Here is a 26,394-nt window from a genome sequence, read left to right as displayed (position 1 = left end):
TCCAGCCTGGAGGCGTACTGTCACATCCCAGGCTTCTGAGAAAACACGTTAAAACATATACGCACCTTCATACACTTTCATACAAAAGCTGTATCCTTGATGGCTCCACCCACCCCAACAACAAGGAAAAAAATAGAGTTTGCTATCTTTGTTTCTGAGATTGTAGTTTGCTGTTCATTCTGGAGAAAAGTCAAGGAACCTGAGTGACCGCAGTAAATGTGTAAGGGGTAAATATCTAGTTGATACCATTTATTGGTCCTTAATGGTATCCACTAGACATAACACGCCACCAATAGAAGGCAACAAATTACCAGTAGAGGCCAACAGGGACCATTAGAGTTTCCCTTAAAACCAATACACTTCCCATTATAACCTTTTACAAATTCTATGATGGTTTCTATTGTTTTTGTTTTTCAGCAGGGAATGATCTGAAGTGTTGTCACTTCCTGCAAATATGCAAGCATCCATTCAATTTAAAGCTGTTTATGTATGTTTTTATGAGTTGTTATGAGTTTAAAAATAATAATAATAATAAGTTATATAATTATATGAGATCCTCTATGCCAGATGTTCCCAGCCCTGGTCCTGAAGCAGAGAACCCCCCTGTCCTGCACTCTTAACACATCTGATGCCACTCAGGATGACTTGGTAATTACCTGATTAGTTGAAATGAAGTGCGTTGGAGCAGGAGGTTTCTTCAGGACCTGGGGTGAGAACCTGCACTTTATTAATAACTGTATGCAGTATTGCCCGGTCTCGTGAAGGGTGCCAATAATTCTTGACTTGACTGTAAAATGTAACTCTCTCTGGAGTGCTGAATGCAAATGAATCTGGCTTCTGTCCAACCCGCTTCATTTTATTAGAATGGACCGTTTGACGCAGGCGCGGTGTGTTGTGTCGTTTTCGGGGATGCTTTCTGACGACAGGTCACTTACACACACACACACACACACATGCACAGGAAGCAATAATCCAGGACAACATCTAAGAAGGTGCTGAAGGTGTTGGACTGCACTTTAGAAAAGGGAAAAGAAGAAGAAAAGCATCTCACTTGGTTTTCACACCAGCGATGCACATGCAGTTGCAGTAGAACCTGAGGTAAGAATGCTAACAAGGCTAAGGGGGGCCCAACAACATTTATTAGCATGATATCTGCTGCACAAATGGGCTTTTATTCACTGTTCAGCATTGAGATATTCCCAGTTTTTCATTTATATTTAGTAAAGAAAAACATACAGTATAGTCTTTAGATATGGTGAAAGTTTCTGTGAGATGATTTATGACATTATATTGAAGACTTTAGTCATCCGCCTAGACAACCGTCTGTGCGAGCGACGGTTGGAGCGCCGCTTAAGTAGGCCAGTCCAGCCTGAACGTATATGTCGTCATCACGGGCTTATGGGCAGTCAAATAGAGCCCAGGCCTCCTGCCCACCTGGGAGTTTAAAGGCAGGGGCCCACCCAGATAGAGAGATCTGGGCTGGCCCAAAACATATAGAAACATTGTAGACATAGAAACATGTACGAATAGAAACATCCTTCTTATAAATTAGAAGAAAGCATAAATAAGTGATGTTGAGTACTAAGTCTGCCCGCAATACCACTACTGATTCCACCGTGGAGCCTGACTGCTGTTGCAGCTACACTTCAGGACCTTGACACGGGTCTATCATTTGGTTTGTATGTAAATAAAATCACAAATTATCATTTGCCACACTGTGTCTTCATAATCTCAAGATTAGATGGTTACTGGCCTGCTGTGTCTCTACATGCACTTTGGCAGCCTGTGGCTTTATAAGGAAAAGAAAATGAGAAGTAAAATCCATAATGGTTTATCTCAGAATCGTGTACTGGATCTCCGAAAGAAGTATAACCCATCCTGAGTACTTCTTGTGGCCCTCTGGTGTATTTTACAGATCTCCTAAAGCACTATAGCCCTTCATAGTATATGCAGCGGAGACAGGCCTACTGTTAAAGCTGCATTAGTTAAGATTAGGCATTTTTAACGGGTAAGTATGTTGGTTAGAAATCTGAATCATTTTTTAAAACTCCTTGAGCCGACCACCACCACCCCCTCCCATTCCCACCCATGTTCTCAAAGCTCCGCCCCCAGGATCTACAGTGACCCATAGAATACAGAGTCTATAAAATGATTAGCGGGAGACCCGTCCAAACACAAACAAGCATTCTGGACCGGAAGCCGGTTTTCAAAATGGGTTTTCTCAGCCACATAAAGCTTTCTTCCGGAGGTCATGACTTAAACCATTATTTTTATACCATGTTCTACATATTTTGCAGGTTAATTGTACAAGTAAGAAATAATAATAATAAGAAAACTATTACACCTTTAAATTATAGTTGTTATTTTCTTACATTGCCCATGAACTCTGGAACAAAGTTAAGAACACTATAGCTTTATCTGTGTTTTGATATACAGATTAAAATGGTTTATCTTGCCCTGTTCATACTATATTTTACTGGAATAAAGTCGGTGTGACGTTGGACGTTCGATATTCGCGGATATGCGGAAATTAAGGGACCGTCTCTAAAGTTACATACCACATTGTTATGTAATGTATTAGAATTTTTTTTATATTTAACAAAATAAGCTATTAAATCATATATAGAACCCTGTATAATAATGTGGTATGTAACTTTAGAGACGGTCCCTTAATTTCCGCATATCTGCGAATATCGAAGGTCCAACGTCAAATCGACTTTATTCCAGTCTATTTTTTGTCTCTCATCGTGTTCAATATACTTCGAATGGTTTGATAAAACTCAGATTTATAGCAAAGTCATTAAAGATCTAGGATTTGCATGAATGTGGCTAATCATAAGCAGATCGTTTCATCTTATAACCTTATAACGTAATATCACGATGTATGTGTTGACACAATGGCCTCTACACCCTCTTTAGTACACTACATATGGAGCAGAAAGATGGTTCGGATTGAACCATAACGAAAACGCGCCTTTATATCGCGTCATGTACTCACGGACCAATCAGGACGGTCGTCCATTTTGCCCCGCCTCTTGGACTGGTGACGAAGGCGCGCGCTCCGCTTTGGAACCCGTGCTTGCGCTTCCGGGAATCGAGAGCGAGAGAGCGCGTGTGTGAATGTGACGCTTGAGACGAGTAGAAGAAGGTAAGAAAAGAAAATAGGAATCGGTTCCAAAAAACAAAAAACTGTCGTCGTTATTGTGTTCGTTACCGGTTCTGCACGTAGTGAACATTATTGCGGTTTCAGATTGAGTTTGCGCGTTCAACCGGAAACACACATTCACGCGCGCGCTGTTGTCGCGTAGTCCGAGGCCGACATGTACGCCTGTCCCTAAGCTAAGCTAACTAGCACGCGCGATTTAAACGTCGTCGTTGTTAGGGGTTTGTTTTGTTGTTGTGTGTTCGTTATTTATTTTTTATTTAGTTTGTTTGCACAGTGTTTAGCAAGCACAAATCTAACTTATCACACCGACTCACAATATCACGCGTTTTTATAGCTTTAGTTTCTGTTCGGTTTAGCGCAAAACCGGACGACAGGGGCTGTGTTTCAAACGGCTTCCTGTTTCACTACATAGTGCGCGAACGCCATTATTTGTCGCCTTAGTGGAGCGTGCTTGTTTAGGGAGCACGCAGCTATTTGGGACCAGGCTGTGATATCATTTGATTGGATGTTTACGATTAGAAATAAAGCGAAACATTCGCATTATTAAAGCAAATTATTATAAATGTAACACTTCTAAAATCCATTTTGTTTACAAGACCAACGTACACTTTGTGTGGATTTATTATTATTTTTTTAAACAACAACGATAAATTGTTCGCTAAATGGCTGCTCAACCCTGATACTCCATGAATTAAATCAGGAAATTGAATTAAATGCACAAAACAGGACCGAAAAAAATAAACCTGACACATTTTCTCATAATAAATGACTTTTACGGTTGGTTGGCTGAGAGAATCTGCGAAGAAAAAGTATTAAATGTTGGCTTTTACAGCCCGTTGACGAACAAAGAGGCTGTTAGCATGTTTGCTAACCCTGGCTCCTGACTACCGCATATTTAGTAGCGTTATTAGCTTCGTGCTAACAGACTAACTCGGTTCCCTAACTCTTTCTTTCTTATTTATTTATTTATTTATTTATTTTCTACAAACGTTTTTACAATAATTTTATATGCTGTATTTTATTTACAAGTTATTAGCAAATAGCAGCGTTGAACGGTTGCTAGAACACTGTAATAGTATAATAATAAGAATAGAATATTGCACCAAGCCCATACAGTTTGTCTAAGAGGGAGTTAAGAACATAACAAGCAGGGTCTAGATTAATCCTTTACTTGTTTTAATAATTAAAAAAGGTTTTTGTTTCGATAAGATAATTTATCCCACATTCACCTTGGAGTTCCATAATGGTTTAAATGACTGTCAGACACTTCACATCTTGAGCCCTGTTTGGACGGGGTTAGGTGTTTACATTCTGAGGTGAGGTTTTGAGGAAAAAACATTTTTCCCCCCTTTTTTCCTTTCTTCAGTGTTAAGACACTCCAGGAGGACGATTTCCGTCTAGTCACGTTGTATTAGTGATATGTACAAATATTACAGTGTAAAAAGATCCTGTGTAATCTTCGACATCTCGTCTTGGTTTTCTTGCTGCCAATTACGCTATTACTATAATAGCAATTATTGCTATTACGGCTGGGTGACGTGACCAAAATACCACGATAATAGAATACATTTATGTGGAATTTGTTGCTATTGTGTCTGGAATGTCACTTACTCCTATATTAATTTATTGTTTTATAGAACGGCGTCATGCGATTATACCGATTATTGGCTCGGCTGTGATTCCTTACGGCCGGTATTCGATATATAATCCAGCCAATGCCTCCATTCCTCTAAGGCCAACTTAACGGCCAGGAGCTCATGGTCCTCCTTGTAATTTCTTTCTGGCATGGTAAGCCAGTGAGAAATACACACGGGGGTCTTTTTATAGCTACGTGTTGATTTCATGTTGATCACCAGTGTCTAATTACATCATCCAGCCGTTGCAGCTTGGTATTGTTTTCTTAAAAAAAAGTTTCATGTCATCTCGACCTGGAGTCTTCTTTCAGACACGTTAACAACGTGACTCGCACGACAGGAAGTCGCATCTATCTCGACAAGAGGCAAACTTTTTTGCGGATGATGTTGAAAGCTCTGAGAAAGTAAAGATCCGGGTTTTTAAGTTGCTGTGACTCATCCGGGTTGCAGGTTCGAGATGTCTTACTCGTCACGGAGTTCCCTGGACTGCAAGGTGTACGTGGGCGACCTGGGCAATGGCGCGGCCAAGGGCGAGCTGGAGCGCGCGTTCAGCTACTACGGACCTCTGCGGAGCGTCTGGGTGGCGCGGAACCCACCTGGCTTCGCTTTTGTCGAGTACGAAGACTCCAGAGATGCCGAGGACGCCGTGAAGGGCATGGACGGAAAGTGAGTCAGCTTGAGTTTGATATCTGCCTACGTTTCCAGTGACTCTACTGTTAGAAGGACAGCCATGTTCTTATTCAACCCCAAACAGGTGTGCTTTTAAGTGTAAATGTGTAATATGCCTACATTTTGGAAGTAAATGGTTTGGGGGAGGGGAGGGGATTGGGAATGCATGCCTTAATTTCTTAATGTTGACTCGAGTACTAACTTTTTGTTTGTGTTTGTCTTAACATTGAATAAATATTTCCAGTTAAACTGGTTCATATAGCTCTTGGAGTTAATGGCGGTATCTATGAGCACCTTCCCTGTGCGTGTGTTTTACGTATACCTGTCAACCATAGAAGTATTGGCACCCCTTAAGCCTGCTAATGATAAATAAGGCTTGTTTTTGTTTTTAAGGAAAATTCATATGCATAATAAATATTAGACATTCGATGTTAAGGTGTTTCTGGGAAAATGTCTTTATTAAAAGAGAAATATTTTTATTTGTAAAGGGAACTGTGCATGGTCATGAACATGTGACATTACTAAATGATGGTGCTGTGATGTTGTTTAGTAACCGCTTTATCTTTCCCAGAATGCTCTGCGGAGCCCGCATCCGTGTCGAGATGTCAAACGGAATGTCCCGGAAGTCCCGCTTCGGTCGGCCAAGCCGCAGACAGTTCGATCCGAATGACCGTTGCTACCAGTGCGGTGAAACGGGCCACTACGCCTACGACTGCTACCGCTACAACAAGAGAGGCGGCAGACGCAGCAGGTACGCGCACACACACACACACACACACCTCTAATCCTGTCTCGGGTACACACACACACTTTTAATGTCTCCTCTAACAAATATTAAATCCAACATCCACCTCTTTGTGTTCAGTAAATCGGTAGCACTGCCCAAATGCTGTTATAAGAGGAATAAAACACTTCATGCATTAGATGATCATAACTGTTTACGTTTGGCATCACCAAACATTTACTGAAACTTTTAAAGGAGCTTGTTCTGAAATATCTGCGTACAAATGACTGTGTCCGTTCAGGTCTCGCTCTCGGTCCAGGTCTCGTGGCCGTCGTTACCACTCTCGCAGCCGTAGCAACGAGCGGTAAGGGCACTGTGCATGTTACTACTGTGTGTGTTTCTGCTGAGTGATTCTGCTGGGCTGTGATGTTGATTTTTTTTTTTTTTTTTTGAAGTCTCTCAGTGTGCTGATGGTGTGTGTGTGTGTGTGTGTGTGTGTGTGTGTGTGTGTGTTGCAGGAGACATCGCTCTCCATCCTACTCCAGGAGGCGGAGCAGGTGAGTTCTGCTGAGCTTTGTACTTCACAGCTGATCTCACAGCTCATGGATCTTTCAGTGGAAGGCGAGTCAGCTAAATGTTTAACGCGTGCATGTGTTTTTTCTTCTTTTAGGTCGGCATCCCCAGGCCGCTCCAGATCCCGAACCCCAGTCCGACGCTCTCGTTCCCCCGTGCGCCGGTCCAGAAGTCCTGCCAGGAGGTCCAGAACACCAGTCCGCAGGGCCAGGTATGACCAGCACACTGCACACGCTCACTTCAGATCTGTGTGTGTGTGAGATCACAATAAACATCCAGTTCTTCAGTGACTTCACCCCCCACCTGAGCTGCTTATGCAGATGATATTGAAATTTGAATGAATAATTATACATTTTTGACTAAATTGCATCATCGCGTTGTTTGATGCACGTTTGTGGAGATGTGGGTATGTATTTTCATATAAGGCTTCGGTTGGAGTTCCTTGGTTCTTCATTCCTTTTGGAAATTGTGCACTTGTGTGAAGGTTGTACATCGACGTCTGTCTCTCTCTCTTTTGTTTTTGTGTGTTTTGTGGTTCGAACAGTCGTTCTCGTTCACGTTCCCGCTCCAGACAGCGAGCGCGCAGCGCATCCAGATCTCGTTCTCGCTCCGTAAGCAAGAAAAGAGACAGGTGAGACCGTCCTGACCTTCACAGACGCATGGATTCACTCGAGTCTTTTCACTGCAGGATTATTTGAGTAGTGTAAATTTAGTTCAGAATCATCGCTAGTTTGTTTTATTTATGTGCGCTTATGACTCGTTCAAAAACCACTGAATCGTTCACAAACAAGTTATGTTATGCTGATGGTGTGTGTGTGTGTGTGTTAGCCGTTCTAGGTCCATCAGCCCGAGAAAGAGCCCAACACCTGATGCTGACTGATTTGGAACGTCGACCCCCTCTTCATCTCCTCCTCGCCCTGCCCTCTCCTTCTCTCTGCTGTACCTCCGTCAACCGATGAACTTCCTGTCACCCGATGCCGTCATGACCTCTGTTCCATCGCAGTCTTCTTTCTTTCTTTCTTTCTTTCTTTTTTTTTTTCTCAGTTTCACACATCTGCATCCACCTGCACATCTGTACATCCCTGCTCTCCTGCCTACGTCTCTTTTTGCCTGTTTCTTCTTTCACACCGCACGTTTCCTTTTCGTTTTAAAATATGTATTCTTAAAATGGTTTCAAGCCATTGTTTTTAGTCTCAGGCCCGAGTGTGTGGTCTGTAATGAACGGGACGGTGAGCAGTGTGGGGATTGGAGGGGAAAAAGAGAATGAGCCGTAATCGGGTCAAAGCTAGGCTTGAAGTGTTGTGGGGTTGTTTTTGTTGTTTTTTGGGTTTTTGTTTTTTTGGTTAGTCCCCCCTCCTGCTATGAAAATGCCAGTGGTCTTTTTAATAAAGTGAGTCTTTACACATCAGTGTTTCTTTACCGTGTGTTTATTAATGGGGCGATGGACATGGTCCGCCCAGCATCATTACCTGCAGGTTAGTGTTTTTATTTTTTGTTTTTTGCCGTTAATGCATAGTAAGAGAAGCCATTTTTAATGATTTGTTTAAATTAATTGCCAAGGTGGATATTTCTGACCAGTGTTGGAGTTGCGTGGTTCTTTGTGTGTGAAGAGCAAGAAGTCTAGTAGTGTTTATTCAAACATGAACATGTTAAACTCTTATACAATATAGAATATATTCTATATTCTTAATATATTATAGAAAAGTGCTTGAGTATTATCAAGCGTTTTAACCGCACATCCATTAAGTTTCTTTCATTTGGTTTTGTTTAGTGTTTAGCCTGTATAAGAAATAAATGGTGATGGGGTGGTTTTTTGTTACTATTTTACTACTCTGATGTTTTTTTTTCTTCCCACAACTGCAATTCTTTATTAACAAATGTTTAGTCATATCGTGGAACGACTGAAACATGTTCATGTACGTTATAGCAGCTCTAAATGGTTATTCCTTCACCCGCCGCCTTTTTCTGTTGAAATTCATAAAACAAAACACAGCTCATGTCTGAGAAACTGGCAGGCTTACACTCCTCTGTCCTGACTGACACTGGAGACTCCTTCCATAGAAATTTAAAATAACAAAATGTTTATAAATGTTTTTCTTTGTTTTTGTAAACCAGTTTATTAGCATCTGTCCTACAAGCCCCAATTAATGATGCTGTTGCTATAGAGACGATAATGTGTTAGAAAGAGCACAGTAATATAAACCTGTGATTTGGAGTCACAGTACTGTCAGAGCTGGATGTAAAATACACAGGCTAATCTAATTATTAATATTCACAGTGAACTGTTTCCCACTTCACAACATAATGCTAAGCAACATAAAGACTAGCGCATTATATAAAAATGGCTGTAGTTGAAATATAATATACAAATATTATATATACAAAATAATGGCTTAGTTGAATAGTTTCATTGGTTTTAAACCTGGAGAAGTTATTTTCAGGCAGTCAGGTCACTTCAAGGATTTTACAACGGCTAACGAACGTGACTCTGAAAATATCCCTTTTATAAAACCGAAATCTTAGTCATGTGATATTACTGACACAGTTTATAAAGAAAATTCACCTGAATATCTGACAATAGCGTTTGAGGTTTATTGTAAATAAATGTTTCAGGAATCTGAAGGTCCAGCGAAAGCATTTTGGTTCTGCGTTAAATAAAAGTGTCGTGTTGTAGTTGCGCATAGCTGTACCACTGTCCTAGATACAGTGTAACCGTGACGAAATCCAGATGTTTCTAACCCAAGCCGTGATAAAGGATAGTGAGAAATAAGTAGCAGCACAGGAGTAAATAAAACAAGGTTTTTCAGACGGGGATTACTAATCGCTTTTATTTAAAGAACGAAAACATCACTTTTTAATTATCTTCCTTAATTTGCCATTAAAGACCTTAAACAAAAATAAAAAAAAATAATAAAAAAAAAAACCCACAGGAACATAAACACTACATTTGTACAAAAAAAACAAAAAAAACACAGCGCCATCTTAGGACATTGTGAAGGGGGTCAGAGGTCATCATCATCATCAAGGGGTCAGTTAGCATTCTGGGCTGTGGAGAAGCACAGCTTCAGAGTGAAGGGGTACGGTCCGGCTAAGAGAGAAAAAGAGTGATTTGTATTATTTCTCGTAAATCTGTCCCCGAGACAAAAACAGGAAACATCAGAACGGTACACAACGACTCGAGCTTCACGGATGGATACGTACTGGGGTTTTTCATTTGGTAGTGGTTCATTACAGAGAGCGCTTCCATCGCGTCGTTGACCGTCTCCCACTCCAACAGACCGGATGCACTCCTCTCACCTGCAGCGCCAACACACAGAAACCCACCGTACTTACGTTAAAAAAAAGAATACTGCGGATTATTTCAGTGTGTGAAATACACGCTCACGTCTACAGCGTGTCGTACTGCCGCAACCCTGATATTAAACGATTCATGCTAAAACATCATTTAACCACGATCCTTAAGTCGTCACTCATTAAAGACTTCTACTGCGATCAGAAGGAAGCTAGACGAATTTTTGTGCAGCACCTGAGACGTGCTAAATGCTACGATTCGTGACAAAATGTGATGAATAAGTGTTTGTCCTGCAGATCCTGGCGGTGTGGAACATTATGGTGCATGAAACCCGCCATCGAGTGGTCATCACCTTTAATCCTCCAGATGTGCACAGGTGAGGTGGGAGTACAGGAGTACAGTGCAGACGTGCACGAAAGTCTCATGTCAGATCATACACTGTTTTACTCAAGCGCTCACTTACTTTTTCCCGTGAAAAGTTTCACGCTGTTCGGCGGCTTTATGCCGAGCTCTTCACTGATCTGTAGAAGAAGGGAAAAAAAGGGGGAGGAGTTTAATTTCAGTTTGTGCCACACTGTATTAAAACATTATAAAAAATTTTTTTTAAAGCAGCTGTGAAAATCTAAACTGCCCAAAGGGAAAAATAAGAAAGTAGGGTTGAACTGTTCCACACGCTTACATCACGTACCTGGGCGAAGATCTCGGTCGAGCTATCCGGCTGGCCGTTAAAGAAATGCAGGACGTTGCTGGGCCTCTGGATGCGGTTCTTGGCCGCCTGTTCGGCGGTGCTGAAGCGGTTGTTCCTGCTGCCGTGGAAATCCTTAAAGCTGGTGCTGCCGTCCTCTAGCTGATACGACTGCCCAGGGATGATGGCCTGCTGCTTCGATACGCTGCAGCACAGCAGACCGCATGTAACGTATACAGTACAGAACACAGGGGGTACAGGGGTGTACTGGATCAGTAGAAACGTACCAAATGTTGAGCTTCTGTTCGAAGAGCATGGTGTGGTTGAGATGCGAAATGGCTCGCTCCACTGCGTAACAGTCCCCCATCTCCACCATGGCAGCACCGGGCTTACTCTTCATGAACTTCACCTGCGTACGCATGCACATCAGTCACTCGATGCGTCTTGACTTGAGCTCGGAACATCGGACTGATCATTTTTACGACCGGTGAGCCACTGTTAAACGTTTAAACTCACCCTCTCGACGTTGCCATAAAGACAGAAGATGTTGAAAATGCGGTCTGCGTTGATCTTGAAGGGGTCGAGGCCGTAAACCATGATGACGGGAGAGTCGGCCTGAGCGGTGTATTCGGGCGGAGGGCCGTGACCGTACTGAGGGCCTCCGTAACGAGGGCCGCCACGGGTCCGGCCCAGAGGTGGTCCCATCCTCCGGCCCTCGTAGTGTGGGGGAGGGGGGCCGTACGTCTCATCGTAGTGACCGTAACCGCTCTGAGGACCGCCTGCAGGAAAGAGTACAACATGAAGGAAACGCCATCGCTACACAGATGACCCTTCGCTAGTCGGCCCTTCTTTATAACTGTAGCTAGCCAAGCTACACTAACATCTCCTTTTTGCCTAACGACTGAATCTTGTCCAGAAAAACGAAACTGACTCTGTAAGAAAACCGCACATCATAGACATATCCATAACGATTATACACGCATGCAAACAAAAAACGTAGCAGAGGGTAAATTTCTCATCGGATGATCCTGATTGAGTTTATTATCCTGGGTGATTGTGTGCAGAGCTCGGCCATGCGCAGAAGATGCACCGTTAAAGCTTCCCTTCATTAAAGTGGGCAGGGCTTAGTACCGTAAGAGTGTGAGTGAGTGAGTGATGGTGACTAACCATATTCGGGTGGGTGGTCTCCAAGCAGAGCTGGCTGCCTCTGGCGCTTGTTTGGATTTGTAGTGGGGTCTGACAGAGAGAACAGACAGACATACACACACACCAGAGCCAATCAGCTTGAGGGGGACGCACACGAGAACCAAATCAGATTAAAACAGGCTAAAGAGGGTGGGGCAGAGTGCAGTTGTGACTGGCATGCAGGAGAGCCTACGACTGCGTTAGCTGTAAACACCACATGGTGGGGCAACGTCTACATACACACCATGTTAAAGATGCTGAAATGAGATTATCGCTGTAAAGACATGTTTACAGGTTTGTTTATTGTTCAAGCTAATTACCCATCCTTACACATTTCCTTTTTTTTGTTTGTTTTTATAAATCTCACGCACACACACCTTGAGAACTGTTCCAATTGCCGTCTGAATCAGCATCTGTACAGACACAGGTATACACACATCAGACATGCATAAAAAAGCAACACAGGGAAAATAAAATTAACATCTTTACAGAAAAAAAAAGAAAAAAATGCACTTCTGCAGATCAAAAGATCTAAATCAAGTAGGAGAACTATTTCTTTACTGTACCTCACCACCGATGCACACACTGCGCTTGTTCACACACTTTCGCTCATTTACTATTTTACTGTTAGTGATAAAGCTAGATGGTGAACAGGTCATTCAGAAGTGTTTATTTACACACACTTGTCATAGTGACAGCTAAGTCCACTATGTTTTCTCAAAACTCTAATCCTATAGGACACAGATCCAGGTCCAGTCTTCCCCAGCACACGGGTTTGTGTACGGCTGGTGTTTGGGAAATAACCACTAACGGCTTGCAGCCCAAGTAGAAGAGATGAGCTGCATATCTTGCTAAATCCAGAGGTTACACCTTAACTTGGATGAGCGCCAGAAAGTTGATCATCATAACTGCCATTTCCCCCACCTAGCAACTGAGGAGGTCGAAGGCCAACACGTGTTTTTAATCCAGGACACGTGAAACCAACCGACCACATCTCTTTCAACTGCTGCTCATGCTGTGTCACAGGGCACCATAACACACTCGGAGGAAAGCACTATCCGCCCTCTTCCACGTACACGAGCTCGCCGACCCCCGTGACTGGCGGACAGTAAGCCATCCCTCCCACCCACAGAGCAGGACCGATATTGCTCGCTTGGCACCCGGAATCCACGGTATCGTCGGGAATCTAACCTGCGATACTCGGCCTAACACCCTGAAAACGACGGACTGCAACGGCTCTACAAGTCTGGGCAAAAATGTTTAAGTCTGCAGTTGAAGAACTTCTGTCTTGGACCACGGGTCCACTGGGTATCAGGAACAGCGTGCAAACATTTACTTATGATTCAAAAGCACAAAAACAATTAGACGTTTCCAGTAGTTAGCTATGGCGTTATGCAATCTGAGCCCTAATTTGTTCATGTTTAATAAAAAGTTTTTAAAAAACAAAAAAACAACAACAAACATGTTCCCTCAAAGCCCATCAGAAGGGAGTTAATGAAAATCAAGACGGCACCTTGTTTTTTTTAGTGTGTAGAATGGGAATCGTCTTTATTCGAGGCATTAAAAGGTCTTTCAGCAGACACACCAAGCATGGCTAGCAATGGGTTTAAAAAGGGGCAACTCATGCTGTATGCAAGCTGCCAGGGCTGAAAGGCCAAACAACTGGCACGAATCAGCAAGTCAGGGTGTTTTTGACGGCAGTACTTACTTACTTACAGTGGCACGAGAATCCGACGTGTAACCGGGCGAACGGGCGACGCCTTGCCCGTAAACCCGTTCCTTCAACCCAAAGGTCCGATTCCCAGGCATCGGATTTCGTTCTTCCTTTTTGCGCTTTACTTAGACTTCCGAGTGCTTTGAGGCTGCCTCGAGTGTTTCCCAGGCACACACACACAGAGTGCTTACCGTTCAGAAGGAGGGGCTGCAGGCACAGCGGCGGTTTTGAGGACAGACGCCACTGTAGCGGCCAAGCTAATCCGAACCTGTGTCACACGGAAGGCGTAACAGCAGTCAGAACATGAATCGCCGCTCTCAGGGTGAAAGAGTTAGCAAAGAGAGTGAGGAGGAAGGTGAGAGAGAGAGAGAGAGAGAGAGAGAGAGAGAGAGAGAGAGAGGAGAGAGGATAGACAGAGAAGGACCTGATTCCTCAGAGAGAGAGAGAGCGAGAGAGAGAGAGAGAGATTGAGAGAGGGGGGCTTAAGGAAGGATGACGTGGCTCTAGCTACATGTTCGGTGCTCGTGTCTTCATGTACACTTCAGTGATCCTTTCCATGTGCTGTAAATGTGGTGTTGGCCGCAGTGGTGTCCCGGTGGGATACTGTGATGCTCGATGTGTTCTCATGACGATGTCGAGGCTCGATGTGCACTACGTCTGTGCGGTGACTATGACGAATTGAACCTACAGGGTGTGACGTCGTGACATGCTCTATAGTTCATCGCGTCTATAGAGAAAAAGCCCGCTGGGTGTGGTGAGCAATGACGGGGTCTCGACTTGTCGACGTGGGGAGTGTCTGCTCGGCATGTAGCATTAGAAGTGCGGTGATCCTGACGTAATGTGCACTGATGATCCCGGAGTGGTGTGTCGTCCTGCCGTGTTGTGACGACCTCGGTGTGGTGCGGCGACAGCCTCGGACTCTGTGTGCTGTTGTGGTAATGTGAGCTCGGCGTGACATGGCAAAAAGCTCTGACCCTGGTGATGCTGAAATCTTGGAAGTGGAATGGCAATGTCTGCTCAGAACTCAAAAATGTGGAGCGACGGTAGTGCAAAAAAAAAAAAGTAGCCCGCACACCAAAGAAACAAGACATTAAGACAGCGAACAGGGAATAAACACAAGGTATGATCCTCCCACCTCTTCTTACAATCTGTCTTAGTGTCTGCATGTCATGTTTGCTGGTTGACTTGTGATGTGTTAAGGGGAGGGAAAAAATATATCTTCTGTGATTGGCTGCAATGTATTAGCCAAAAAAAGAAATGAGACCATCCCCCAGACATGGTGCTAAATCAGAGAGGGTAGTCGTCTTGACGAGGAGAGGAGTGTTTCTGTTCCGTGTAAATTTGGCATGGACGTCTTTGAGGTGTTTCTGTTCCATGTGATGTTTGACGGTGAAGATGTGCCTCCATGTGATTATTCCACGGTGTTTTGTTTGAAGAGTAGCATGTTTCGGTGTGTTGTTTTCTGAAGAATGCTCATTTGGAGTATATGAATGCCGCTTGACAAATGTCCTGTGCGTTTTGTAGCGTAGACCCCAAAAAAAAAAAGACCGAAATGTTCGGTAGGCACTAATGTTACGTTTCCTTAACAATTGTTTGTGGAAAGAACTCGTACTACTCATGATGCCACGAAGAAACAAAACCGCGGACAACTAATCGAACAGACGGGATTACGGGAGTTCACTAGTCATCCAAGGGGCTTGGTGAGTTCTAGCAACACCTCAGAAGTCAAACGAGCTTCATTCAAGGTGAAGATCATCTAAATAGTCTGGGTGACTAAGCTTTTATCTACTCATACTATATACAGTAAGCGCCACCCCCCCCTCCCCCCACCGAGGACAAGAAACATGTCGAATTCAATTCTACAGGATTCAGTGGGGATCAAATTCCACTGAAACCATTTGGGGGGTTTTCACACCGTTCCGCAGGACTGACGAAGCCCCTCAGACGAACAAGAACCAATCATCCTTGCTCTACTAATGATCAGTTCTGCGACCTGAATGACGGAAACCCTTCGCCCAGCACCTGTAGACCATCAAAGCCAATAAATACTCAAGAAAAAAAATAGCGGTTTTCCCTAAAAACCCGAACGAAACAGCTTTTAAATCTCCATTTTGGATCTTATCCTAGAGAGAGCATTAAGCTCCAGTACCCACCCGGTCGAGCTTTACTTCGGTTCATAAAACACTAGACTTGAGCATTTGATTTGCTCGAACAACAACCATTCTACGAAAACCTCTCGAAGTAGAAGAACTTGTCAAATAAGAACAAGGGACCAGTTAGCTAGCGTGCTCATATTAGCATAAAACTAAGTGGTCCTTTGGTTCCGAAGCATTTCAGGAAGACCTTTTCCTTCAAACAATAGTTATCAAATATATAGTACAAGTCTCCACCATGTTGTGTGCTCTGGGTGCAGCGCCATGCGGAGTGACTGACAGTGAGCGAGGGAAGGGAGGGATCCTTTACCGAGTGTGACGCATGCTTGTGTGTTTCGAAACGACACGGGTGACATGCGAATTGGTGGTGAAAACACATACAAGAGGCTAAAGTGCTTGTGTGTCAGCTTGTGCGTACTGTAAAAGATTGAACTGAGTGTGTGCGTGTGTGTGTTTGTGCATGAAATAAAATGAGCTGAAGTGACCCCACTGTGAAGTGACCTTTTGTGAATTCCACAGTGATGTCACTACAGGAAGCTTAACCACATAACTATTCCCAGGAACAGTGCGCGTGTGCTGTACCTTGGCCGCTCAGAGTCGGGTTGGTGTAATCCCAAGTGTCCTGGTCGTTCTTGAACACGTTGAGTCGAGTTGGCTGCAGAGGAAAGGGAAAAAACAAAAACTAACAAACAACTGTCTATGACTAAGCTTATTCCAAAAATCCAGCCCCAAAAAATAAAAAGACCAAGACACAACTCAATTAGGAGACTTTGCCCAAAGTTGGTGCGCGCTGATCACTGACCTTGGCATATTCGATTTTGAGGGTGCAGCAGCCGGAGTAGATGTCCGCTCCATTGAGGGACGCTTTTGCCCTTTGAGCGCTTTGGACCGAATCAAACGTGAGCACCGAGTTAAGGAATTCACATGGCGTGTGCTTTCACTTCTACAACAGAGTGACGAACTAAAAAAGTAAACGAAAGCCTGTCCATACGGTACATCATAACACAACAAGTTTGATCGATTATAACCCATTCTAGAAACTCTACACCTCAGGGTTCTGCATTAAGCATCACGTGATGTATCAAATTGATCAAATCAGAGTTTATGAAGGATATTCCACCATGGCCTGGACGCCATTCTTCCTGAAGATCACGATCCTCTGGACGGGGCCACAGTTATTACAAATGGTGTACAAAACATCCTGCGAACCACAAGCGACACGGTTAAAACGACACACTCTCACCGAGGCATGCGCGCACACTGATTATTTTAGGGGTATATTACCGAGGTAATGGGGTAGATGGGGTTCATGATGGTGAAGAGGAGTATGTTGTTGACGCTGGGGGCGTCGCCCGAGTCCCCGGGACGAGAGATCTTCTGACTGGTGGAATAGTTGATGTAGCAGGGACGCCCGGCAATGTACACCTGGTTATCGTTGGCGTACGTCACCGCGTTGCACGAACCACCCATGTCCTCGTACTCCACCAGAGCCTGGCGCTTGTTCGGCATCAGCACCACATAGCTACACACACACACACACATCCACACAGGTATGATCAAGGGGTTCTGTTCAAATGTAATAAACACCACATGTGAAACGCGCTCTCTGTGTTGTACCTGATGGTGCCGAACTCCCGCAGCGCCTCCACCAGGTCAGACTCAGTAATGCCGTCCACCAGACCCCTAATGTGCACCACCAGCGAGGGCAGGGGCTTATGAGGGTCCTCATAAACCTCCTAAACACACACACACAGGTCAGAGGTCAATATGAAGAAAAATAATGGCTAGTTTTATAAACTGTAACGTCGGCAAACACTTCACCCATTTACACAAGGAGTACTGCACATAAGGCCTTTTAATTTACAACTGAGGAGAACGTCCAGGTTCTAACAGCCGGGGAAATGAACCAGATATTATATTTCACATCAATTTTTGCTTCCTGGTCTCAGAAACATATTCGTTTAATTATATAAACGCGCATATATTGTAGTGTTTTGTAACGTATCCAGCTCTACATGCTAGCTCGCTAACGTGGCTACAAGAACAATGAGCGCAGAGGGAATCTCTTCCCAAGCAAACACGGTCAACGAACAAATGAAAATAAATAAATAAATCAATAAATAAATAAAACAAAAATAGGATGCAGAATAGAAACAAACGACAAAAAAACCCCACACCCACAGCTCTTCAATATTAAAACTTTTTTTTTCCCCGAACATCCGCTGCAGCAACGCGCCTAGACAAAAAAAACCCCAAAAAAACAGCTAGCGTGTTAGCATCTCGTTTAGCGGCCTCACTTTCTCTGGTTATACAAAGCAGATTTTATTTTGTCTCATACCAGATACGCAGTTGAATCTCCGTTTATTAAAACACGCATACCGTAGTCATCCCGTCGCTGTCCGTTTTTTGCCTTTTAGTGGCTCTTCCTCCCTCACTGTAATAACGACTCGTTGCGGCAGCCATCTTGTCCCGAATACAGCTTTTAAAATGGGAGCGGAAGGACGGCAGCTCCGGAGAGGACAAACTGCGAAGCGGAAAAATGAGAAGAGGATCCGACTGCAAAAGCACAAAATCCAAGGGGCGGGGCCTGACACGTTCGAACTCCTCCCGTGCCGCGTTTTCATTGTTTCGGGCTCAGAATTCGAACACGCCCCAACCGCCCCGCCCCAACCACACACACACACCCACCGACCGCCATTATGTTGTTCCTATAGTAAGATGCTAGTGAAGTAAATTTTTTAACGATTTTCACTCGAGGAAAAAAGAGCTCAAAAGTATAAATATTAAATATAACACATATATAGTAAAAACCTAAAACATTTTACAGTTGTAACTATAAAAAAAACAACAACAAACATTAACTGTACTTTTCAATTGAACACCATTTTCTTCACATTTGACGTAGTGATTTTTACAAACCTTTTTAATGCAGATAAATAAGACACAATCCAACAAGTTCCACTGAAGAATTACCACTTCAGACATCTTAAAAATATGTTTATCACACATACGGACAAGCTTTCTTCACTCCACTAAGATAGTTAATACTGTCAGCTAATACCAACTAGCTGCGTTTCATTGGCTATGAAACTAATATTTGATTAGTAGATGAATGAGTAGAAGAGAGCGAAGAGACAGTAGAACAATGTCCTGTGGCTATATGTCGTAGCGAACATAGCTAACGTTGCATTTCAGTTCATTTAACAACGATTTAAACACTACACTGTAAACCGGCTCACTCATGGCAGCCACTTTTCAGTGTTGTACTGTCCACCTGCAGTGCACTGCGGGTAACACGCAGTCCCACAGCCAGTTCTATAATGTCTGGGACGTTTCTTAAAACGGCTGACGTTCCAACACACATAATCTGCAGCGATTGTGATGAACACAAAATAGCTGCCCATATCCTTTGTAGTGCACTAAGAAAGCCGCACAAGAGGCTTTCAGGATGAAGTGATCATTGTTCAGTTTGTTCGGTATCCTGCTTTGTGATTGGCTGGATTTCAGGGGCGGTGGAGAGCTTCGCCACTCTGTTGGCCAGCCGCTGCAGAACGAGATCAGCCGTGCTGCTGAGACTGTGCTGTAGGGAGAGAGAGGGAAACAAATATGAGGAATAAGTGAACAAATCAGACGGCACATTATTGGGGGGGTAGGGGTCAATAATCACAGGATGCTAAGGAAGTCTAAGGGTGCTTCTCATTTCTTATTTGTGCATCCCCGTTTCCTTTCCTTGTGTCTTAGCTCCGCCCCCTTAGGATGCAAGGGAAGGATGTAAGGATGAGATGCGAGGAGAGAGGAATCAAAGCAAGTCAAATGAAATATCCTCTCTCTCTCTAGCATCACTTCAAAGCGACGTCAATTAATATATAATAATAATAATAAGAAGAAGAGGAGCCTAAAACAGAACCTTGTGGGACACCATATTGTACTATTTCAGGCTGAAAGAATGTTCATTTATACTAACAAACTATCAGTAGGTCAAATAAGAGAGAAATAAATATTGAGAGAGGCAAACATGCACATTTTTTTATTTTTAAAAACATTTATTTTAACTTTAAAAAATTGGTGTGAATTTCTTCATGAATTTACAGTGACCTGTAATATATGCAGTCCTTTTATGGTCAGAATGGCCAGCTCCTTCAATCCGTCCCCAGTCAGGTCCAGGTAGATGATTGACAGCAGGGGGCTCTTGAAGCTCCGCCTCCACATGAGCTGGAACCGCCCTTCGGTGCTGCCTGTAGGCTGCTGGAATTTGTAGCAGAGCAGGTCCTGTAGAGGACAGAAGCCAGCACGTGTCTAGTGTGCGTCTAGTGTGTGTATACTGTGTGTCTAGTGTGTGTACGTACCAGTCCATACGTTCCTAGCAGCACCTCCAGCTGTCCGTCAAAGTCCAGGTCGATAAGGAGGGCACATAGCACGGCGTCACACTGATCACTGCCCGCTAAACACACCGGCCTGCTCACACCCCACCGCTCTACATCTCTGACCACACACATACACACACAAGCTTCACACTATACAAAACGACCTCCTAACACACACTCAGAAGCAGAGCTGAATGATAATCAATATCATCAGCTGATGAGTTCATACATTTCAAAATAAATGGGGTGCCAATAGTTTTAGTTAAACAAGGCATCTGAGGCTCACCTGTAAACCACCGCCATCTCTATAGTGCTGCTAACCAACAGGTTATACTCCATCACATGATCCTGCTGATCTTCTGTACACATACACATACACACACACACACACACACACACACACACACAAAAGTGAGCTTATAAATATACCACAAACACAACCAACTTATACAGGACCATCACACACACACACCGTCTGTGTTGGTGTTCTGGGCCGCCACCTTCAGAGGGAAGAGTAAAACTGTGGATATGGGACTGTCCTGCTGCAAACGCCAACTCTGGAGGATCTCTAACACACACACACACACACAGTCATGTGAACTGTCACAAATAAAAATGTATCCAATTCTGTGTGTATATGGTAATATGTCGATTGTGTTTGTGTGTGTCTGTGTGTATACGTGTGGGTTACCAGGTCCTCTCTGGTTGACGAGCGCGAGTCCCACACAGCCGTTCTGACAGCCAAATGCCGTGAGCCGACGACCACCGTCGATACTCAAAACGTTCATCCACAGCACACTGCAAACACACACACACACACACACACACACACACACAATTGACGATACGTCATTTGACGGGGTTACAAAGATAGATTCAATTGTGATTTTCCAGAGTTTTGATGACTTTATTATTATTCTAAAATGGGGGGGGGGGGGGTGTCTAAGTATATATTATTGTGATTGTGTGTCAGTTGATTATATTATATATATATATATATACATATACACACACACACACACACACTGACACACAATCAACTCTCTTATGTTTTGCATTTTTTCATATTACCACACAATAATAAACCTTAAGCTTAAACTATTTATTGGAGCAACGAGCACACATTTTATCCCTTGCAGGAGACATCAGCTTGGACAGGACTGAAGTCATCAGATGTTACCATCACGTCACATCTGAAACCGAGCGGAAATAAAAAATCACAGCACAGCACATTAAAGGTGTAAAGGAAGCAGACGCTCACTTGCTGGGCAGATCCTTCAGCTCGGGGAAGAAACGCTCTACTGGCTGCTCCTCAAACTGATGCAGTGAAGCATTCTGCCAATCAGACGAGAGAGAAAGAGAGAAAGAGAGAGAGAGAAAGAGAGAGTGTGTGAGAGAGAGAGAGATAGAGAGAGGGAGAGTGAGAGGGATGGAGAGAGAGAGATTATTCAACTAATAAGACAGAAAAATTATCCTACAAATCAGAACAAAAATCCACATAACAGACCAAGACTTCAAACTAATTTTTCACTGCCATTAGTAAGCAACCTACTTCTTTATAGAGGTGTATGTGTTGATCATGTCCACTGAGCAGGAACACAGTCTCTCTATGACCTTCTTCGTACTGCAGCCTGCACACACACACACACACACACTTTACTGTGCAACAAATACACCAAAACAGTACACTCTAAGGCTCTAGTTCTGCCGGGTGAAAAACGAACAAGTGTTCTAATACTTTAATAAGCATTAATAGTAATAATAAGCATTAAAGTACGCACACTGGCTAGCAGGTAAGTGAAGTGCCCTTGATTAGACAGTGTACACTCACTCAGTGTGATAGAGCTGGAAGGGAGTGAACTGCAGCTCCAGGTTCAGGCAGCTCTCTGTGAGGAACACAAACACGTTTCTCTTCACATTTACATTCATTCAGCAGATGCTCTTATCTTGAGTGAAGTTCTGATAAATTAGTTGATGATACTACTACTACTAATAATAATAATAATAATAATAAGCATGTGTTGACTGTGTGACCTACGAGCGATGGACTCCAGGTTGAACTCTGACCCCGGCTCGTACTCGCAGTAGATATTCAGGAACGGCGTTGCTTTATCACCCGAGTCCTGAGAGAGAAAGAGAGAGATTGTTATTTAACTCGGGGATTTGAACTCATAACCGTCTGATAACTAGCACAAAATCTTTTGCTGAGAGAAATCTATTTAGAGAGTGAGATTCTGGGATTAAACATTAGAGCAGGATCGAAACGGTCATTAATCTGAGTCTTGAATTAAACGCAGAAAAAGGGCCAAGTTAAAGTGTACCTTAATAAAGGTGATTCCCACCACCAGGCCTCTGTTAGGGGCAGACTTGTTAAACGCATCGATAGACACAATCTCAGCATCGACTATAAGGAAAAACGTGTACACACACGCACACGCACACACGCACACACACACACACACACATACATACATACATACATACATACACACGTCCTGAAGTCTGCATGTCAGTCATGTGATTAAACACAGAAATAAATCACTAGGTAGTTAAAGCATTAAAGCACTTGAATTAAAATAAACGAATGAGGTAAAAGTTAATACACCCCTAGCCGCTTGCTCAGTGCTAAACTGGTGGCTATGAGCTTCCAGGGACCAAACAAGTCTTGGCTGATGGACTACATCTGATTTAAGAGGAACATTCTGGTCATTTATTTTTTTTGGACAAAATACAGCTTTCAACACATGACTCACACTGAGTTTATGAGGGAGTCGATTCTAAGAAAAGGCTTGTGATTGACTATGTCAAGTTGATTTATATGTGTGTGTGTGTGTACGTGTGTGTGTGTATATATATATATATATATATATATATATATATATATATAAAATAATATTTACTGTAGTACTTCATTAAGGCATCTTATCAAGCATACTCCCAGTAATAATCAGTGTATTATGTACTTATTAATTGATCAAAAGTATTTTGTGATTCATGAACCGATTCCCACCGCGGGAATCGGAGTCATAGTTGATTGCAAGGTTTATTTATTTATTTATTTATTTATTTGGAAACAAACATCCATACTTAACGGAATATCTTTAAAATAGGGTGAGTTGATGTTGTTACCTGGGATGTAAGTGAACTGCACCTCTTTAGCCACAGGTCGGATTTTTTGCTGCAGGTCTTGGTACCGGAAACAAACCACTTTCCCCTTAAGCGTAGCGGCCAGAAGCTCGTCTTTTCCCGCTTGGCACAGCCCGTATATGTTACTCTGTGACGGAAAGCGACTAAAACTGTCCTCTACAAACGGACACGAACCTTCAGCGTCAGGGAACATGATCCCAAACAAACTATATATCATAAATAACGTTTAAATTTGCTTCAGTTCACATTTCACGCCCGGTTTCTTCCATGAGCTCCTAAAACACAAAACATCCGGGTTGGAGGAGGTCGCTAAGTGAATACGACCAATCGGATGCGAGGTAGCTCTTGTGACCAATCAGATGCATTCATTATGACCTGACGTAACAGACAACGCCGATCACCGACGAACATGCACGAAGACTGCCGAAAACGTCTTTAAAGGTTTTAATGAGTTTAAAAGTAGCCTACGAGTTTTATGGATGAGTCAAAAGCTATTTATTTATTTATTTATTTATGTATTTATTTATCTATTTATCACTGTAGCCTATATCTTTTTCTTTCGCATATTAAACTTTCCAGAAATCTGTGACTAACTGAAATAGATTAGACTGGTGTAATGTTTTATTACACACACTATAAATTCCATGTCCTATTTAAGTGCCTATTAATTATCCTAAATTATTAAATAACAATTTGATAGAGAATTGATATTGTCCATGCTTTATATTATATATGAGAAGTAGTTTGTGGTAAATAATTTGTATAAAACAAGCACATTCTATATATATATATATATATATATATATATATATATATATATATATATATATATATATATATATATATTACACTAAATGTGAAAAACCAATTGGGTTAACATAATATTAACAAATAAGATTCAATTTGATCATTTCTGTATCTTTCTCATTATGAGAGAGAGAGAGCGAGAGAGAGAGGGGGAGAGAGAGAGCTTGACCACTAGAGGACGGTCATGCTGTCGCTCTGTCATTGGGTTTCTCTTCCCATGGTTCCCTGGGACAAACTGCAGCGAACTTCACCATCCACCAGTCAAATCTTATTTTAGTTCCAAAAAATGACAACATAGTAGTCTGTGTTCATTTCTAAAAGCAAAATAATTATATAAGGATTATTAGGGGCACACGAAAAGCTGTCAAATAAATGAACTGAATAAAGTCAAATATTCATAAATATGATAATTTATTGACAGTGTCTCAAGCAGGGGGTTGGACTGATAGATTTATCTTTTAAAATGGAGGATATTCAATGGAGGAGAGTACACTACTTTACACTGCTCTACTCTATTCTACTCTACTCTACTGTACTCTACACTGCTCTACTCTACTGTACTCTACACTGCTCTACTGTACTGTACTCTACACTGCTCTACCCTACTGTACTCTACACTGCTCTACTCTACTGTACTCTACACTGCTCTACCCTACTGTACTCTACACTGCTCTACTCTACTCTACTGTACTCTACACTGCTCTACCTTACTGTACTCTACACTGCTCTACTGTACTCTACTGTACTCTACACTGCTCTACTCTACTGTACTCTACACTGCTCTACCCTACTGTACTCTACACTGCTCTACTCTACTCTACTGTACTCTACACTGCTCTACTCTACTGTACTCTGCACTGCTCTACTCTACTCTATTGTACTCTACTGTACTCTACACTGCTCTACTCTACTCTTCTCTACTCTACACTGCTCTACTCTACTCTACTGTACTCTCCTGTACTCTACACTGCTCTACTCTACTGTACTCTACTGTACTCTACTGTACTCTACAGTGCTCTACTCTACTCTACTGTACTCTACACTGCTCTACTCTATTCTATTCTACTCTACTCTTCTCTACTCTACTCTACACTGCTCTACTCTATTCTACTCTACTCTACTCTACACTGCTCTACACTGCTCTACTCTATTCTACTCTCCTGTACTCTACACTGCTCTACTCTATTCTACTCTCCTGTACTCTACACTGCTCTACTCTACTGTACTCTACACTGCTCTACTCTATTCTACTCTCCTGTACTCTACACTGCTTTACACTGCTCTACTCTAAACTACTCTACTGTATACTGTTCTGCTCTACTCTGCACTCCTCCACTCCTTTCTACTTTACTCTACTTAACTCTGTTCTACACTACTCTACTCCCTTCTAGTGTTTTTCATTTGCTCAGGTTATTTAATCAGAACACCAATATAAAAAAAAGAGAAGAAAATCATATATCTGCCACGGAGGCTGTTCCCTCTCACTCCCTCTCACTTCACAGCATGAGAAGAGCTTCTGGGCTGCATTTCAATCAGTAATGCTCATATGAAAATGAAATAAAAAGGGTTAATTGTGTAAAATATTTTGGGGTTGTCATGTATATGTGTGTATAAATGTGTGTGCAAAAAAAAGTGCATGAAAGGGGGTTGTAAAGTGTGTTTTGCATGTATGTATGGGCTGCGTGTGCACTTCTTCAGGGATTAGGAGTGTGTGAGTGATTGGTGCTGACAGTAGTGTGTGTATTACTGGCTGGGCAAGAGATTAAACCCGTTCTTTTTAGGCTCCCTAATCTGGATTATCTGATGCAGTGTGCCAGCAATGACGTGTCCCCCCCCCCCCCCCATCTATCATTTCCTCTATTTCTTTCTTTCTCTCTCTGTCTATCTAACCTTCCTTCACCCTGTCCATTCCCCAATTCATCTGCCCATTTTTCCAAACTTTGTTATGTCCTACTCTGTTCTGCTTAGTCTATCTTGTCAGCTACGTACTGCGGAGATTGGGTGTGTCAGTGCGGACCAGAGTGTGGACGAGATCCCTTTGCAAGTGTGTGTGTGTGTGTGTGTGTGTGCACGGATTAAAGGATAGTCCACTTCCATAATTGCTTGTGTGGCTCTCTAGCTGGTGGTGGCCAGATGGACGTCCCCTCCACCCACATCATCCTCCTGAAAACTGCCCCGTCCACAAACTTGGCACAGAAACAAGAAAACAGCTACATTTACTTTGACGCCAGCAAAAATATGTCAGATATATTTACATACATAACATACAACAACCCCAAAA

General features: G+C 42.9%; 3 protein-coding genes across 7 annotated transcripts; 1 reads left to right on the top strand and 2 right to left on the bottom strand.

The window, feature by feature from the left end:
- Positions 1-2,904: 2,904 nt before the first annotated feature.
- Positions 2,905-8,174, top strand: srsf7a (serine and arginine rich splicing factor 7a). The gene is made up of 8 exons (XM_053617535.1): positions 2,905-3,148; positions 5,251-5,466; positions 6,041-6,220; positions 6,495-6,557; positions 6,712-6,750; positions 6,864-6,977; positions 7,311-7,397; positions 7,595-8,174. The coding sequence occupies exons 2-8, from the start codon at positions 5,258-5,260 to the stop codon at positions 7,644-7,646; spliced, it is 744 nt and encodes a 247-aa protein (XP_053473510.1). The 5' UTR covers positions 2,905-3,148; positions 5,251-5,257; the 3' UTR covers positions 7,647-8,174.
- A 1,405-nt stretch (positions 8,175-9,579) lies between these two features.
- On the bottom strand, positions 9,580-18,442 carry hnrnpl (heterogeneous nuclear ribonucleoprotein L). Of its 5 annotated transcripts, none has more exons than XM_053617496.1 (14): positions 18,175-18,441; positions 17,413-17,531; positions 17,080-17,317; positions 16,911-16,996; positions 16,598-16,694; positions 16,378-16,450; positions 12,306-12,341; positions 11,911-11,979; positions 11,260-11,522; positions 11,031-11,152; positions 10,738-10,948; positions 10,522-10,579; positions 9,968-10,072; positions 9,580-9,854 (listed from the first exon to the last, which is right to left on the bottom strand). In XM_053617496.1, the coding sequence occupies exons 1-14, from the start codon at positions 18,256-18,258 to the stop codon at positions 9,796-9,798; spliced, it is 1,620 nt and encodes a 539-aa protein (XP_053473471.1). In that variant the 5' UTR covers positions 18,259-18,441; the 3' UTR covers positions 9,580-9,795. The 5 variants fall into 5 exon arrangements, with proteins under 5 accessions (XP_053473471.1, XP_053473473.1, XP_053473472.1 ...); XM_053617498.1 differs by having other exon boundaries at positions 9,968-10,063; XM_053617497.1 differs by having other exon boundaries at positions 10,747-10,948; positions 18,175-18,438.
- A 248-nt stretch (positions 18,443-18,690) lies between these two features.
- On the bottom strand, positions 18,691-23,750 carry kptn (kaptin (actin binding protein)). The gene is made up of 12 exons (XM_053617506.1): positions 23,289-23,750; positions 22,481-22,563; positions 22,198-22,282; positions 21,991-22,045; positions 21,712-21,790; positions 21,421-21,494; positions 20,851-20,957; positions 20,632-20,727; positions 20,446-20,518; positions 20,142-20,277; positions 19,891-20,064; positions 18,691-19,375 (listed from the first exon to the last, which is right to left on the bottom strand). Exons 1-12 carry the CDS (start codon positions 23,521-23,523, stop codon positions 19,253-19,255), a joined length of 1,320 nt encoding a protein of 439 aa, XP_053473481.1. The 5' UTR covers positions 23,524-23,750; the 3' UTR covers positions 18,691-19,252.
- Between the last annotated feature and the right edge of the window lie 2,644 nt (positions 23,751-26,394).

The sequence above is a fragment of the Ictalurus furcatus genome, chromosome 28 (assembly GCF_023375685.1).
Source record: "Ictalurus furcatus strain D&B chromosome 28, Billie_1.0, whole genome shotgun sequence".
Lineage (NCBI taxonomy): Eukaryota > Metazoa > Chordata > Actinopteri > Siluriformes > Ictaluridae > Ictalurus > Ictalurus furcatus.
Note: the sequence above shows the minus strand (reverse complement) of the source record. Positions and strands in the feature narration are given on the sequence as shown.